This window comes from Octodon degus, unplaced genomic scaffold, assembly GCF_000260255.1.
Source record: "Octodon degus isolate 3935 unplaced genomic scaffold, OctDeg1.0 scaffold00138, whole genome shotgun sequence".
Classification (NCBI taxonomy): Eukaryota; Metazoa; Chordata; class Mammalia; order Rodentia; family Octodontidae; genus Octodon; species Octodon degus.
In genome coordinates this window covers 3,561,313-3,579,212 of record NW_004524714.1, presented here as the reverse complement: position 1 = coordinate 3,579,212, position 17,900 = coordinate 3,561,313, and the positions used below count along the sequence as shown (strand labels likewise).

The window sequence follows — 17,900 nt, the reverse complement described above, 5'->3', positions numbered from 1 at the left end:
AAGAGCCCTCCAAATTAATTTGCTGTGTGCCTCTGCACCTCTAAACCTGGCAGAACTCCACCTGGCCACTCTTGCTCCACTCAGACCCCCTGGTGGAGTGAATGTCACTGACCAGCACCCGCTGCATGAGGCGGCTCTGCTGCCACTCTGCTGGGCACCCCTGGGAAGGCTGTGCCACACAGCCTCGGTGTCCACCAGTGAAAGGCAGGCTTCACAAGACCAGCCGCCCAAGAGGGCATCTAACTTAGCCCACCCACCGTTCGACTCATGCACCCCTCAGGTTCTCATCCCTGGCTTCAGCTCAAACTCTATGCTACAATGTCTGCTTGGACTTGTTCTTTCTGTGTCACCTTCTGCTGTAGGGAGATGTGGCCGGGAGTGGCCGGAGGCTCACATCAGTACATTCTGGGGTAGATGATGCTGGACTCCTCGGAGGGGAGGGGGCAGGTTCCAGGGAGCTCTGTGCGCAGAATGTAGTACAGGACTACGGCAGGAGAGAATCAGGCTCAAGCCAGGCTCGAACTCTGCCAGCTGCATGCTCTTGGACAAGGCGCTAAACTGCTGCCCTGCTGGGTATCACCGGGAGGGGCAAGCTGGTGATAGAACCAAGCGCATCCCTGCTTCGTCAGGAGGCCAGGAGCGGGGCCTCCCTGTCCCCTGTTCACCATCATCCCCACGGGGGCCTGCGTGGCCATCAAAGCAGCACCCCTAGTCCACAGGCCGACACAGGAGGCTCCACAGGGTGCGCCGGCTCTGTCTGTTGTCTCTGACTCACACAGCTGGGGAGTAGTTTGCGTAGATTCCCAAGTTTACAATTAAAACAATCAAGAAACAATTTTCCCTCTGTAAGAAGGACAAGAGAGCCAAACAGAAAGTCTCTCTTAAGCAGCTGCTGTGCTATGAGCCGTGCAGAAATATTCTCAGCAACCCAGCAGTTATCTCAGGACTTGAAAGAGACTAAGGGCGCATCTTTTCTCCTAAGCCAGTGCTTTTTAGCTCCTAAAATCATTTCACATTTAAAGGTGACAGCGATATCGTTAATGTTTTTCTATTGGATTAATAACTTTTAATGTTCAAAGCAATAAAGCGAAATGTTTTCGTGAGGGTGTTTTATATCACTAGTGGAGAATTCAAGTCCAGAAAAAAGAGAAGACCACAGACGCACGGTAACCGACATCAGGAGCTGTAAGCCTGCGAAAGGGAGCTCGGCCATGGCTGTGGGACGGGCGCCCACTTGGGTGGCCGAGTGGGTGGCCATGTGGGCGGGCACAGGCCCTGGCACCAGGAGGGGGCCCATGTTCACCGCACGGCAGGCTCAGCGCCCACCCCCACTCCCCCCATCCATCTCCACCCAGCAGCGGAATATGACAATGTTAGCATTTTTCATTTCCCTGACGTTACCATTAATAAAGCAATGATCCAAAAGGGGCTTTGCTGAGTCGGTTCTTTATGCGCCCATCACTCACGACGAGATAATTTCACACAGGATCGTTTTAAAATTAAATGACGATAAAAACGCTCTGCTGTTCTGTGTTCACCAGTTCATGGAAGTCTATCAAGTCATTAATGTGTCATGACAAACTGCTCGATGGATACAAGAGTAATTAATTATTTGAATAAATAACAAGTTGAACTTGGGGTTTTGAACCACAGTGACACCCACATCCCATTAAGGGCGTCTTGGAAGCCTCTTCGGGGCATTGGTCGGAAGAGTTAAAACACAGACCAGGGGCTTGGAAGGGATGAAAACCCGCTTCGTAAACACAGGGTAATATTTTACAGAGAGAAAGGCAAAGTGTCACATTTCCGCGCCCACCTGGCGTTCCGTGTCAGAAGTTCCCTGGCCGTGGCCATTTCGAGACACCACCTCATCAGTGATGACTTCAAAGAACAATTCTACAGATTTTCATAATCACCATTAATCTCTGCATATTTTTCAAGATAATTACAGCAATTATTATTTAGATTTCTCTTTTATATGCCCATTGTAGAAAGGAACAAGTGCTTATTATACTGGATAGTTCAAAGAACCTTGGATTAAAATTCTTTGTCATCTCTGCTCATTACTTCAGCTCATATTGCCTCTGTAAGTTCATCAGCTCTAGAAATTAGAGTAATACTCGCAGGCTCTATTATTAAGTCTCACGGCTGCACTTGGGCCTCGGCTGGAGTGGCTGGCTGAATTGTTCATTCGCGGAACTGCTGCGTTCCCATGGAATTACTGTCAGGTGGCAGGAGATGTACGTGACAGGTGCCGTCAGAGACGGTGGCAGCCTTGCACCTATTTTCCCTGAAAGACCTACAAAGTGAACTAACAACCAATATTTAGAGGATACATTTTTTGTGGCATGCCCTTTAAAGGTTAATATTAAATCTGAAACTGGGGTGATTTACGGCATTGTGCTTCATCGACACGGCAGCTAGATAGAAGGCAGCGCACTCCCTGGTATTTCCGAATCAAAGCGGATGTCACTTCAGTCATCAGTTCTGCCTCAGGCTGCTCTTTCATCCCCGTCACCACAACCTGGAGAGCTCATGCACTGGAGCACAGTGTGGGCATGGTGACTGTGCCTTGCCGTGCTTCTGAGAGGAGCCCTCTCCTGCGGAAACGGTGCTGGGTGTGGCAATCAGCAGCTCCCTGAGCCTTGTCCCAGCCACAAACGTTCACACTCAGATCTTCCATCTTTTTCCACGAGGCCCAGCAGTGTCTGTGCTGGCCCAGGTGCTGCGAACCCAGCCAGGATGAGGACAGGGCGGCCAGGGCTTGGTAGGAACTGAGGTCCCTATTTGAGTCTCTGGTGAAATAGGGAAAATATATGGCATAAAAATGCCTTTCTTCCCCCCTCGAATTAAATTTTTTTGTTTTTCGAATTAAATTTTGTTGGTGAAGAATGACCTGGTTTGAATGCACTCAAGCTGTATGGTCCTCTGTGAATGGTGGTATGGGCTTCAGCTGAGGCCACGCCTTCAGCAGGTCATTCTGACACGATGTGCGCCTGTGTGTCACTCTGGCTGGTCTTTCTCTTTCCTTTCTTTTTTCTGCTCTGGGGATTGAACCCAGGACTCTCTCACTCAGCATAGCCCAGCCCCTTTCCAGCTTGCTAAGTTTCCTGGACTGGCCTTGAACTTGTGCTCCTCCCAGAGTGCTGGAATTATAGGCACGCAGCCCTGCATGGCTGCCAGAGACAGTCTCTAGGGCTCTCAGGAGAGGAGGAGTCCCAGGTCATCCCAGCAGACACTTCGTGCTCGTGGCCACCCCTGAGGGTTCACCTTCAGCCCAGGACTCTGGCCTCAGCCCTGAAACCGTCATCCTTGGTGCTCTCAGAACAGGGGACAGAGTCCAGGTCCTGGGGAACGTGATCCGTTGTTGGCATCAGAAGATCTCAGTGCTGTGGTACTCAAATGGTACATCTGATCCTTCTGATTTTCAATTCATGGACAGTCTTTTTCACATCTTAACTACAAATTATAATGAAATGGTTCCTTTCTCATTGGTACAATATTCAGGTCTACCCTCTGATTGCTAGAGTCCTTGATCAGATAAATGAATAATGAAATCCCAAATCTAGGGAGAAGGCATTAGATTCCCTTGTCGTGGACTCCTAAGTAATTCCCGTTATAAAACAGAGCTTTCTTCTGTTTTGAAGACTTGAGGGCTTCTTTCTAGGCACTGGCCATTGAGAGTTCCCACGGTGCTGGGGGCGGGTTCCTTCGTGGTCCTTATAATGAGAACAGTGAGTAGGTGGTTTGAGTGCAGCCCAGGGAACCAATAAGCAGCAGCTGGGAGGTTCCAAGAGGGGCACATTTTCCACTGGCTTAAGGAGCCATGAACGACTAAGAATGGGGTCTCTAGGTTGAGCTGGTGGCAGGGAGAGGGGCATATGGCACCCAAGATGTGTGACTTAGTAGGAAATGGGGACCAGGTCAGCTGGAGCATTGGAAGGCCAGTCCTAGAGGAGGCTGAGTGCGGCGGACTCCATGTGAAGCTAGTTTGGGCTCTGCTTGTCAGAGGTGCACTGTGGCTTTCAGACATCGCCCGTGGACTTCAGGAAGGAGCTGAAGTATCCCAGGAAAGAGATGGTAAGGTCTGTGCCGAAGCGCACTGAGATGGCTGGGGTGGGGATGTATGTCTGGCCATGAAGAGTGCCCCCACCCACCCAGAGCAGCAGAGGGTCCTGTGTGCCCCTTCCCACACCTCTTCACTCCAGGGACACAACTCCACCCTTTGAGAATAAATGTGTCCTACTCCCATCTTTAGATGATGGCTTCTTCACGTCGTGTAGGAAGATGTTCCTACCCCATCCTTCAAATGTGGGCAGCAGTGGGCTTAGACAACCACCGCTTGCCAGCCCTGCGGCTCTGACACATCCCTTCCCTTCTAAAGTCTGGCCCCTTCTGGGTAGTGTGGGATGGTGATTCTTCATGGGGCCATCGCAGGGTTAGGTGAGAATGTCTGGGTGCCCTAGGCCCCTCTTCTCCCCACAGACAGACCGTTCCTGGTGCCTGTGCTCCAGAGCATGGCTGACGTCAGTCTCTGAGCCCTGGAGGGCCTGGGACACTATCTCTTCTGACTACTGGGCTCAGGGTGGGAGGGGAGGGCACCTGTCCCCGGAGCTGCTATTTCCTGTGTGTCATACTTTTGAGAAGCTTCTGTATGGGATTTGGGTGAGGATTACAGAAACCTTGAAGTAGACGACTCCGTGGACTTTGTATGTTGGATCCTCTGGGGTTTTAAACAGGTTCTCTAGGCACCAATCCGTATGTAGTCCTCACGGTGACCCCAGTTGCGGTGAGACTGAAAATGCCAGAGATGGATCTCAGACTTCATGCAGCTTGGGATTGCTCAAATCTAGTTGCATAGAACTTCTTGGAAGCTTTGAAACAATGCTAAGCCTAGAGTGTACCCTCAGAGCGCTTGAATCAGAATCCCAGTTAAATGAGACCAGGAGGCTGCAGCAGGAACCTTCTAAAGCTTTTAGATGAACAGTAGGGTGGCAGCCACGGATCCAGCCCAACTCTGTGTGTGTGTGTGTGTGTGTGTGTGTGTGTGTGTGTGTGTGTGTGTAAGCATTGGATCCAGGATGCTTAGACTAAGCAACATCCCCAGACCTTTTGATTTTGTGACAGGTTCTCACTAAGTTGCCTAAGCTAGGCTTGAACTTGCAATCCTTCCACCTCAGCCTCCCAGAGTACTGGGGTTACAGATGTGTGCCATGATGCCCAGCTAGCCCAACCCTTTGATTTACAACTAGAGATCCTCAGACAGATGACCCAACATCTGGGCACCTGATTGAAGGGCCAGGCCTCGTCTCAGCATTATTTATTTGGTTATCTGGGGTGCGTGTTAGATGCCAGGCACTGGGCTAGGAGCTGGTGCACAGGTGGGTACATCACCCAGCTGTCGGTGTACGGTGTCCTCCCAGCTGGTAGATGCGGGATGGGGCAGAGTGAGCACAGCTCCTTCCAGCAGCCAGTCAGGAAAGTCTTCTTTGGCTCGGGTCCCATTACATGGTGACAGTGATCCTAGCTAACACACTGGATGCTCTGTTTACGTGCCTTCTCCTTCTGGTTCCTGCATCACCTCTAGGAAAATCAGCCCCATGAAAGATGTCCTAACAAAGATACAGAACAGATGGCAGTTTGGGGATATACAGTGGTACCTTGGTTCATGACTTAATTCTTTCCACAATTCCAACTCAAATTCTGTGCCTCAGATCACTGAAACAATAAGTTTGTGAACCAAGGTGCCACTGTAAATGCATCTGCACCTCCTCTAAAAGATGCAGCTTCGTCCGTGGGTATTTTGCTGCCTAACAAGGTGACAAGGTGACCCTAAGACTTGGGGCTTAAAACAACCAGCATTGATAACATTAATAATCCTCTTGGTTCTATGGATCAGCAGGGGATCACTGCACTCTGGCCAGCCCAACTGGACTGCATGGTCCTGGGTGGCCGCACCCACATGATGGCCGAGGATGGACATGCAGAAACATGCCCACATGTACACACACACACACACACACACACACACACACACACTGCATGCCACTGGCTCCAGTGGGAAATCAAATCTGAAATAATTTTAATGTAATATCACCTTTTCTGGGACTGCCACATGTAGGGCATGCAGGAACTGTTTCTGTTTTATGCCTCAGGTCAGGCTGCTCTTTCTCAGTGATGAGCTTTGTGCTGTGTGTTGTAGCTGCAGCTGAGATGTTTCTGAGAGCTTCCTGCTGCTGGCCTGACCCAGGATTGGTGCTAGCTTGGGCCACCCAGCGGAGGGGGATTTCTTCACTGTAAAGTTACTCTTCTCCCCTCCATAATGCATATGCACTGGGTGGGAAATACTTGGGGACTGTGTGCATAGCTGATTCCTCGTCTAATGTCCACCACCAATTTCATGACCCTTTGATTCTTACTCCATCGTCCCTTCCACCTGTATGGGCGGTATTGGACCATAAGATGGAGCTTGCCCTCATACCGTTTATTTATCCAACCTCAGTGCTGTGGACTAACAGCTCTTACTATAGCCATCGACTACTTTGGCTCGCAGATTCTTCCATGTTTGTCTAGGGGAGCTCCTCGGGCCGGCTCCTGTCTGGTCCTGCTCTGCTCCTGTGTTCTTTGCAGATATCTTTGCTGCCTGGAACAGGAAGATGTTCCTGGCTTTTCTTTCCCTACCAGCCCTGAATCAGCAGCCGATTCTCCAAAGAAGCTGCTTCTGTTGCAGAAGTTTGGCACCGCATTTGGGTTCCAATGTGACTTGCTGTGTGTCAGGTGTGACTGTCTTAGGGCCTTTGCAGAGAGAAACATGTGACTGTGCATGGAGACATACAGACATGTACACACAGGTATACACACACCTGTGTTTGTAAATATGCAACTGTCTACATCTACATATTAAAACCAAGTTCACACTGATTCCTCATTCTGGTCTTCCCATTATGTCTAACAGCTTCTCTTCAACTTCAGTGGGTATGAACACCAGCTCTGGGTAGAAGTCACCAGTGCCTTGAGCACAGTGCACTGGACTCTTCTGCAGCCATTAAATATTTATAAAGTGTAAAGCCCTTTTTCTTTTGTAGTACAGATTGAACCCAGGGCCTTGCGCATGCTAGGCAAGATTTTCTCTAAAGAATTGAAGCTGCTTTAGTTGACACATGTTATGGCTTAAATCCAAAGTTCCCTCCAGAGATGCCTGTGTTGAGGGCTTGATCCCAGTGCAGTAATGACCGGAGGAAGGGCCTAGAGGTTAATAAAGGACACATAATTTATAAAATTATTTTATAATATTTACCCAAAGATTCAAGTGCAAAAGAGTGCAGGAGATCCATCCACACACTGAGACCCGAAGAATCCAGCTGAGGGCCTTGATCCCAGGGCAGTGTCCTGCACAAGTCCAGCTGAAGACCCAGAGCCCATGGCAATGTCTCCTGCAAGTCTGTATCAAGGACCTGCACTGGGAAGGCCCAAAAAGGTCAGCGATAGAGGCTAGAAAGTCTGCGCCAGCAGGGTGAAGGATCTGTGTCAGCAGGCTTAGGAATCTGCACTAGAATCAGGAAGTGGTGCTAGAGGTAAGGACCAGAGCTCCCCTGAAGAGAACCACGGCCATCCTTAGTGACACCAAGAACCCAAGCTCCCCTGACAGTGAGAACAGTCAAGTTCATAAGAGGAAAGCCAGCGTGATGCGCTTCTCCAGGTGGATCCACAGCACCACCTCCTCCTCTACTTCTCCCTTTATGCTGTGGGCAACAGTGCCCAGGTGGGCCCCCCACACCCAGGACCACGCTGCCTCAGTTCAGCTGGGTTTTCCAGGGTGACCATTAGTTAATTCACCTCTGGCTCACTAGGAGGCAAGGCCTATTGCCTGGCTTTGACAGCTCCGTGTTATTTCCCGCTTCTTTCTGTCTCTGCTTTCTTGGCTGTTCTGAGGTGGGCAGGGCTCCTCCTCCATACCTCCCCTCATGATGTTTCTGCCTTGGATCCAGCTGGCATGGACCTCTGAAACAGTAAAGCCAAAATACACCTTTTCCCTCTAGTTGGATACGCAAAGTATTTGGTCACAGTGACAAAAAGCTGACTAATACAGGCCATTTCTAGATTTTTCCTGGGTGTGGTATGTGGTCTTCTACCCCCTTCCCCCAACCCCTGCCCAGTGGTCTGCAGGGGGCTTGTTCTGAGAAGAAGGTAAAAGGGCTTGGGGTGCAGGGGTGTAGAAAGATGAGGTACCCTGTGATTGAAGGGACAGTGACTGTTGGGCATTCTGGGTAGAGATGTGAGCTGCAGGTATCTGGGTACATGACCCCGATTGCTGGTACCAAACAGAACTTCAGAGAATGTTCCTTTGTAGGGTGGAGACACCTTTATTTTATTAACCTCCTAACTCCTCAGGGACAGTTTTCTTCACCTTGTTTTGGGGGTTCTTTCCCAGAGGACACTAAAAAGCTCAGACTTAGCTTGATGCTAACTGAGATGACAGACATCCGGGAGGCCCATGACCAGGGACCCAGTATGTCACTGCTTGGCAAATACTGCTTGGATTGGGAGTCGAAGCACATGGGTTACAATACGTTGGCATACTTGGCTGCCCTTAGGGTGTCATGTAATGCAGAGTCCACCACGGAAGCACATCTTTCTCCATACAGCAATAATAATAATAATAATAAACAATAATGCCTAACAGTTTTCAGCACTTGGCCTCTACACAGTATGTGTCTCATTGAAACTGCCTAGCGATCAGGTATTCCCATCTCCATTCTCCTGCAGCTGAGGAAAAGAGGACCCAGGAGTACACACCTGCCCTGCACTGCACACTGCTCAGGGTGGCCTGGAAGATCCCAAGGGGCTACCGTGGGGTGGGCTGTGTGCCACCCTCTCATGCTCCTGTCTCGTTCCCCCTACAGTGCCAGCGAGTGGGCATGATCATCCTCATGTGACATGACAATTTGACTCAGAGGTTAAGTGACTGGTCCAGGGCTACACAGCTTGGAAACAGCTGAGCCTGACTTGGCGGACGTCTCTGACCCTGTGCCCGTGCGCCTTCTTCCCTACGATGCTGCCTTTCATGCACGGGGCTCGAGAGGCGCTGGCCATGGCTGATAAATCACCCCTTTTGGCTTATGAATAACATGGCAAAGCAAATTACTTCGGGGATCTAGAAGGAAGTTGTTGGCCTTGTGTAAACTCAATTGGAATGTCACCGGGCAGACAGCTCTGGAGGCGTCTACAAATATCTTCCAAGGAATATCCCCAAAGTGAAATCACCAGGAAGGCACAGAGCGGCCTCCGTGTTTTGGTTTGCAAATGAGTTTTGAGAAATGGCCTTGAGATCTTGAGTCGCTGGCATTTTTCCCATCACACATTGTAAAGGACTTTCAAAACGCTACAGGAAAGGGGAGAGGAAAGGGCCAGACTTGCTGGTTATTTACAGCTCGAGCCCAGCGCTGGTACACAGAATTAAAGGCCTCCTACCATTGCAGCCACATTTAATTGTATTCTGAAAATGACCACCTGCCAGTAAGCCTTGTGGTTCAGCACCGTCCGCGCGGACTTTCAAGGTACTGCGACTCGGCTTCACTTAACACCAGCTGGTGGCTGTGAGCAGATGACAGTTGAGATGCCAGTAATGGAGGCTTGATTTTAAATTTCTACATTTTTACTGCCTGATTTTTATGACTTTTTAAATCAAACATGTTGAAATTAAATCCGTGTGTGGATGGGAGTTTTTCCTCGCCCGGCCTGTGTGCTGAGACGTCAGCATGGGATGGTGGCAGTGACAGCGGGGCGGCGGGGAGCCCTAGGTCCAGAGCGCTGGGGAACTGGCCACTGGGGGGTTTATGCTGTCGGCGCCCGAACAAGCCTGGGAGGGTGTGTAGAGGGAGAATCAAGAGACAGCTCCAGGGACTGTCTTGGCAGGTAAAATTATAGTTCACACAGGGAGGGAGGGGCGGGAGCGGCAATCCCATCCTGTAGCCCAGACACCGTTCCTACAGATTCATGGCATGGCTATCTGTGCGAGCAGGAATCCAATTTTATGTCCAAGCAAATGCAGCATGCAAATCGGGCTTCCTTCGCTAAGAACAGCAGACAGGTATTCAGGTCAGCTTGCAAAAACCAATAAATAAATAAATAAATAAATAACTTCCCCCTTTTCCTTCTTTAAAATAGGGAGTAGGCTTAAATAGAGTAGCAGATTAGAGCTTTTATTTGTTTAAATGTTGCCGAATCCGAATCCGTAAGCATTCACAATCCTCTTGACTTGTAGTGCCTGATTGTAAAAAGAACAGTTGAATGAGCTCATTGTTTTCTGGTTTTTTTCTTTAATGTATTTTACAAACACTCCAGTGACAGGCCTGACACGCTGATTTCCATGTACTTGCGCTTCAGTTTGGGATTACAGCATTAATAACAGAGTTCTGTGCATTGTGCCATTTTTAAGCATGATCGTTATGATAAAGGGCATATACTTAATTACAGGCCTGCTTAATTACAGCTCTGTTGAAGCTCGTTTGTTTAGGAGAATGCTAATTGCCCTACAGAGCCCAAGGCACATCCTTGCTTTCATCTCTGGATGTTGCTCAGTGCTGGGGATCAGTATTTTGTTAAAACTGCCACCAAAAATTTAAAACTAAAAAAAAAGGAGAAAAAGAAAACACTGGCTGGTACCAGACGGAACCTGGCCAGTCCCTGGCTTTCAGTGTGTGAAACCCAGTTTTCCAGGCAGCCGACCTTGCACACGAGGTGCTTCGCCTCTGCTCCTAACTCTGGCTTTACAGAGAGGACAGGGAGGGCTCAGAGAAGCCAAGTGGCCCAGGCTTGCTGATCTGCCAGACGCCCTCCCCGCCACTGTCCACTGTCCCAGCACTCACCAGGGCTGGACTTGAGTGCTGGCCCCCACCCAGCTCCCCCAAGCCTGGTTCTTGCAAGTTGCTGGCAAATGGAAACGTTGAGGGTTCACACACTTGCTGCAAGTGTTGTATGTGGGTAACAGATGGGGGTTTTTCTCCTTAGTAGAACTGGACAAGAGCAGCATTTTTTTTTTCCTTCCCAGGCTTAGAGGAGTCTTTGTAATATCACCCTTGAGGCCACAGGGCCCAGACAAAGCCATAGGGACTTTTAGCAAGAAAAGGACCCCTCCCAAGCCCTACTGACTGGCAAGGCAGGCAGGCCTGGATGACCTCGTACCCTCTGGCCTGGCTGCCTGTCACCAGGTCCTCGAGCAATGCCTCACCCTGAGCAGGGTCAGCAAAAGACTGGCTGGTAGGACCATGATCACCGGGCCTCAGCCCTGGAGGAGCAGTGGGCAAAAGCCTCCTCTGACCACGGAGAGAGAAAGGAAGGAGGTGAATGCTCCCCGTGAGAAGCCAGGGTGGAGGTGATTTATGCCCAGTCTTCGGGAACACATGAAAAATATGTGCTGTTGATTGTAAAAATTATGCTTGGGAAACCTCTGGATATTTTTAAGTATGGAAAGCCTGCCCAGATAAAGAGAGCAGAAATAGATGTTACGGAATTAAAAGGGGATTTAGCAGTCCCACAGATGAGATCCTGTGCTGGCTGCCCAGCCAGGGGTCATCTGCCTGGACCCTGGCCAGGGGCTCTGCTGCCCAGTACTCCTTCTTGGGGGAAGAAGTCTGCAGAACCATGGAAATCTGTCTACCCCTCTTCCATGACAGCCGGCAAAACTGTGTGACATTTGCTTACTCTCACTGTGAGTCTTACTGGACAGGGCCCCACTCTGGCTGCACTTTCTACCCAGCTGTGGGCTTTGGGGGTACCAGGCACAGTGAACAACAGTGGACAGGCCAGTACCTTCCCAGGGCATCTGGCCTGATGACTGCCTCTCCTTTTCGTCATGAGGTCAGGCTTCAGGTCCCTTCACCATCTGGGCCTCCTTCAAGGCTCCCAGGGTGACCCTGTGAATCCTGGCACCAAGACCAGGCACTAAGGCCTTTGTGATGCCCCGCACACCCCCTTCCTAGTCACCAAGCTGCCTTACAGACTTATCCAGGGATAGCCAAACCTCATGGTCCTTTCACCTTGTGTTGTTCCACATCTCTCCCATTGCACCTGCTGTAGTTAAATTCTAGTTCCACATCCCTCTGACCTCTGCGGACTCCATCCATTCACCTAGCCCAAGATCCCGGGGCTTTAGGACTGCTGTCAGGTTTTACTGAGATCTAGCGGTTAGATGTCCTCACAGGCTCCCTGCAGCAGGAACCAGCAAAGCATCCCGGGTATGTCTTTGTTTTGATAGCAGATGCCCTGGGCACCATTCAGCGAGGCCACTCAGGGTTAACATCAATCTGTTAATCCCCATCTCAAAAGCCCACTGTTGGGGATCCTCCACGCCTTAATTTTTTCAGCCCCATTTATCCATTTTGTCTACATGGATAATGAGAAAAACTTTGTCAGAGAGCTCTACTGTAACTCATGTGCTTCCACCCTACCGTAAGCTTTGCTGTACTAGATTCTGTAGATGAGGATTGGTCGGTGGGTCACCCTCTTTTCTAGAGTACAGACGGTGCCTCCTGGCAACTCTCGTTGCTCCTAAAAACCTCTGATGTCAGTGAGCGTCCTGTTCTCTCAGCCTTCTCTCCTGTGAGTTTGTTGAAAATCTGTTTGCCAAAAGAGTATGAGGAGCCTAGGACTGCACACCCTATATACATACCCACAGGGCACCTGTTCTGGTGCCCTACCCACCGCTCTGTGTGCCCAGGCCAGGGTCCAGGCGGCTCCTGTCCCCTCTGGAGCTGGCCCAGGCAGGAATGTGTCAACTGCCAGCATCCTAGAGGCTACCCCTGCCTCTTGCTTCTCAGACAGTGGTGGGAATGTCCTTCCCATCCTTCTGGCCCAGCAGGGATGTCCCTACTGTCACTTCCATTCACACCTCAGGAAGTTTTTCTGTAAAGAAATCACCTGAGAGCCTTTCTGAGCACAGAAGGTGAACCTGATGCGGACCCTTCGAAGTGCTCCCCCTGGGCTGGCCATGGCCCAGAGCTCCCGAAGGCCCTCAGAAGGCCTGAAGGGGCTCCACCCCTGGAGGGGGCCGCAGGAAAGAGCCACCAGTGCCTGCTTGGAGCAGGCTGGAGGAGCAGTGTGCATGCGTCCCCTTCCTTCTGGCTCCCAGGGGCACAGAGAGGGCCTTTGAAAAGGGATGTAGGTGTCAGCGGGATGCAGCGTAAGAAGTGTTGCTTGCAGACTACCTGCCCCCAATACGTAGATCGTACACACACGCTACCTGCCCCCACTACGTAGATCGTACACACCCGCTATTGGTATCACCATCCAGCTTCCCCAGTTAGGGCTTTGGCGTCACTGCGCTTACCTGCATGAGCTTGGCCAGCTCTCACCTCTGAGAGCCTTGGCACCCCGATCTGCAGAGAGATCAGAAGTGGGGTACGTACTGCCTCGACAGAGCAGCAGCCTGGGCAGGGCACAGCACAGGGCACTCACATGCTCCGTGGGGCTGAGTGTCCCCTCAGCTTCCATCAGGCATTTGGTGGCAGGAACCAATATGGTGTCTCACCAGATTCTGGGTAGAATGTGGTTCTGTCCCTGTCTGGAAGTCTGTGGCTTTCCAAGGATCCTTTACTCACAGAATTATTTCATCTTTAAATAAGCATCCGGCATGGGTAGTCAGTGGTCAAGACTATGCCTGAGCACATGATGTAACATTTTGTTACCTCACACTCTTCCAGTATTCAAATGCCTCTCTTCCAGGCCACTAACCTCAGGGTACAGGGTCTCTGGGAGCCTGGTGGCCACACTGAAGACAGTGGCCTACCCCAGTGTTCCCAGTACAGCCACAGGGGCACCCATGCCCTCTTTCTCTTCAAACCACCAAGGAGGCTTTGTTTTTCCTCCTCTGAAGTCAATCATGAGTTAGGCTCATCTTCGCTGGCCCATGAGGGTGTGCCAGGCCTTTGTCCCTTCCCTTCCTCCCTCCTGCTCTGCCCCTTCCTGCCTCAGCTGCTCTTGAGCCCTAGAATTGAAAGGTTGTCCAGCTCTTAGAGGCCTGGGAAGTCCTAATTCTCAAAGACCATGGAGAAAGCGAAGATTGTCATTTTCCCGGGAACCCACTCCCCAAGGCTTCAGGGCCCTCACCCCTTCCCTTCCTAAAACCACAGCTTTCCACAAAACCAGCAGCCTCTGGGTGAGGGCCACGCCCCAACGTCAGAGCTGCTGGTCTCACACAAAGGGCTGTGAGGCTGAATTTTGGTCTACAGAGTCCTGATGGAGAGCCCAGATCGGTCTCAGCACCCCAATGGGCAGCCACAGGCCGCACCTTGTAGGCCGAGTTCACACATTGTCCAAGGTGGCCTGCTCTTCATCTGTGGAAAGACCTCCATAGTGACCACAGGGTCCTCCACTAATGCTGTTGTCAGCAGAGGAAAAGTACTCACAGAGACTCACTTCTGGTCACACTTTCTTCCTTTGACCTGGGGACAGTGTCGATGAGGGAAGGGAGAAGAACTACAGAAAGGGCACCCCGAGGACACCTCCTTTCCAGATGGACTGGGTACCCAATTCATACCCTTCCCATCATGTCCTGTTAAAATCAAGCAGACTTGTAAGACTCGAGTCAGTCCTGAAGCCCTGGGATGGAGACAGTTGGTGACAGTGACTTTGACCTGCACTCCTTGACTCCCAGTACCATCTTCCTGTGCAGGGGGCTTCAGCTGCTTATCAGAAGTAGCAGCCGAACCTCAGACCCAGGCAGCCCAGCTCCAGGACTCCTCTTCCCTCCCCTTCAACCCACACAGGGTGCTCTGCTCAGCTCGGAGTCCCAGCGCCTTGCCATTGCACCTTCTCCCAGGGTGCAGCCCACACCCCCTGCTGCTGTGCTGTCTCCTGCTGTCTGTGTGATAGCTCCCACCCTCCCCCCAGGCAGAAGGCCAGACTCACAGGGGAGGAGAGGGGTCCTAACCCAGCCCTTTGCCTGCTCCAGAGCCCCATCTGTCTGGTGTAGGAGGACACAGAGGCATCTGTCTCCTTCTTGAGGTTGTGGTCCCCAGAAATGGGGCACCTACTGGGTGCCACCCACCACTTGCTCCGGGTGTTACCGGTTCTAGCCAGAGACTCACTCGTGCACTTAGTGTTGATGTCATGTGGGACATGGACAATGTCTTCAGTGCCATTTTCTCTCCTTTCTCCTTTTGCAGCAATGGATGGTGTGCCTTTTATGATTTCAGAGAAGTTCTCGTGTGTTCCAGAAAGTGTAAGTTTTGTGCACCGTCACCCTCCCGCCACCCCTGCCTGAAGTCCCTCCACCTCAGACTCCACGCATGCAGACAGCCGTGGGTGTCGCCCACTGCCCTTCCCAGGGGAATCATCTTTGCCTCTCTGCCCCTTGAGACCTGAACCCCACAGTCTGATGACCACGACTCAGAGCGCTGCGGGGAAGGGTCATGCCTCCCTCTGGGCTCATAGGTGCTTGAGCAGCAGAAGAAAACAGTAGTGAGGCCTGGCGGGGAGAGAGACGGCTGGCCCTCTGGTCACTTGCAGCCAAACCTTCCACTGCAATGGTAAATTCTGCTTCACTGCTCGTGAAGTCCCTATTTCCCAAGTTCAGCTTCTTCATCTTGGTTCTTTTTTATTTAACAATGACAGTGTCCTGCCGCAAGGAGGCCACCTCATTTTCCCACTGCCACTGCTGCACCCTGTTGTGTGGCCAGAGGACTTTGTGGCCATGCAGGGGCCCCGGCCGCAGACCTCGGGCTGCACGGCCCCTACCAAGCCAGGAGCCCACCAAGCTCTGGGCTGAGCGCTGTGCCCAATCAAGCACAGAGGGACTGAGGGAGCTGCCTAGATCGGAGGCTAGGATCAGACCGCAGAGCCACCTGCCGCACACGGGGCCCTGTGCTGGGCTGCAGCCCTACGTGGCCCTGCTGGGGACACCTCTCGGGGTAGCACTGGCCCTCCCCCCGTGCACAGACCTGCTCTTGAAAATTTTACGTTTTCTGCAGAACATTGCTTTGAGTAACGTGAAGGCCTCGGTTTGGGCACCAGCTAAAGACCCCTTTGGTGTTTTTCTTGGACCCAGTTTAAAACCACCCCGCTTGTGATTTGACCTGCTCTGTCGTTTCCATTTCCATGAAATATAATAGGCCTCCTCTGAACCCTTCTGGTAAGCAGCTTAATCTTGAAAAATGCTCCTGACGTGACACGCGGAGCTTGAGTAACTTCCGCAGACTCCACTCGGCCGCGTTGCCATGGAGATCCTGGCGCCTCTCCCGCCAGCTCCCTGGGAGAGGCAGCTCTGCCCTGCTCCCCAGCTCCAATTGGGAAAGTTTAGTGGCATAGTTAGAGCCTAATGATGCAACAGCTGGACCTCTGCTGGATCTGGGCAGCACAGGCAGGTGGCCCCGTACTCCTGCCCCTCGGGCTGGCAGCGCAAAGAGAGCCAAACTGTTTTGTGACTACTGGCAGAGCAGCCCTAGGAGCACAGTGTCTAATTTGGTGGCCCTGTCCCAAGATTGCCCTCGCAAATGTGCTGCTGCCTACTCAGCAAGTGCTCGAGGCCACGGACCCCGGCCAAGCCCGGCTCGAGTCCTTCCAAGCACTTCGCTCCTTTAATCCTCCAGCCGCCCAGCCAAGGGGGCCCGCCCAGGCAGCTTTTAACAGGCTCTCAGGCTAACAGGCGGGTGGGTGAGTGCTGCAGGGGCTCAACCTGCAGCTGCACCATGAGGAGCCCGGTTTCGAATCCAGGTCCTCGGACTCCAGCTGCTCTCTTGCTGGAGATGCTAGCACAGGCGCTGGCTCCTGCCCACCGCCAGGCTGCTGCAGGCCAGGACCACCTCTCAGCTTCCACCTGCTCATCCCAGACTGCCAGCTGCTGACCTGGACCCAAGAGGCCAGGCTACTTGCCCTTTTGGACAAATAGAACCAGTGTACCCAGAAGGGACTCAGACCAGGGCCTCACAGGAAGGTTCCTCTGTGTTTGGCCCAGCCACGTGGGCCCCAGAGCTTGCACCACCTATGCATTTGGCTTTTTATGCTGTTTAAAAGGCAGTATTTGCAATGAAATTGTAGTAACACACACCATTAGAAGTTAGAGGTGGTGATACATTCTTATAATCCCAGCACTCTGGAGGCTGAGGCAAGAGGATGGCAGGTTCAAGGCCAGCCTGGGCAATTTAGTGATTTGCAAGCAACCTGTCTCAAACACAAAATGATTTTGGCTGATGTAAAGAGACTGGATTTGATCTCCAGTACCTCAAAAGTGGGAGAGATGGAGGGAAAAAGGGAGGGAGGTAAAGAAGCAGGCAGGAGGTCGGAGCCAGGCCGGCCCACCCATTAAAATGCGCTGTTCTCTCTCACAGTCACTAGTTTCACAAACTGTCACTGGGGGCAGTCGCTTCATTCATCTGCCTTTTCAAGGACCTGGAGCTCCCTGGCTCCTTCCCTGGATACATGGGCTCCTGGGTTCCTTACGCACCCTGTAGACACAGCGGTCAGTTTGGCCTCTGGTGACACTTGCCATCCCACAGTCCCAGCAGGAAAGAGCAGTCCTGGCCCGCGCTTGCTTGCGGCAGCAGGGGGAGAGAAAGGACGGTGGTCAGCCACAGTGGCTGTCAGCCAGGAAGCCATCACCATCCTGGGTGCCACAGACGTGACTGAGCAGTGGCCCCATGGGCAAGGGCTCAACGCCACTGGCAGCCACCATGCTCTTCGTCCCTCTCTGAACCCTCACCAGAGACTACAGAGTCGCAGTGACAGTTTCCTGTGGAAAGGGGTGCAGAGATGCTGGTTCCCACAGGATGGATTGAGATTTCACTAGTGCCACATGTAAAAGCAAACATAAAAAGAGGATTTTCTGGCCATTTAAAAAGTGACTTGATTGTCTTTCCAGATGCAGCCCTTTGATCTCTTGGGCATCACCATCAAATCTCTAGCAG

At 51.8% G+C, this 17,900-nt stretch overlaps 1 protein-coding gene across 1 annotated transcript in view; it reads left to right on the top strand.

Annotated features, from left to right (window-relative positions):
• The window catches only part of Mvb12b (multivesicular body subunit 12B), a 166,995-nt gene that overhangs the window by 131,047 nt on the left and 18,048 nt on the right, over positions 1-17,900 (top strand). Inside the window, exons 7-8 of the mRNA XM_023701623.1 lie at positions 15,165-15,220; positions 17,855-17,897. Coding sequence (XP_023557391.1) covers positions 15,165-15,220; positions 17,855-17,897 — 99 coding nt within the window. The remainder of the gene's footprint in view (positions 1-15,164; positions 15,221-17,854; positions 17,898-17,900) is intronic.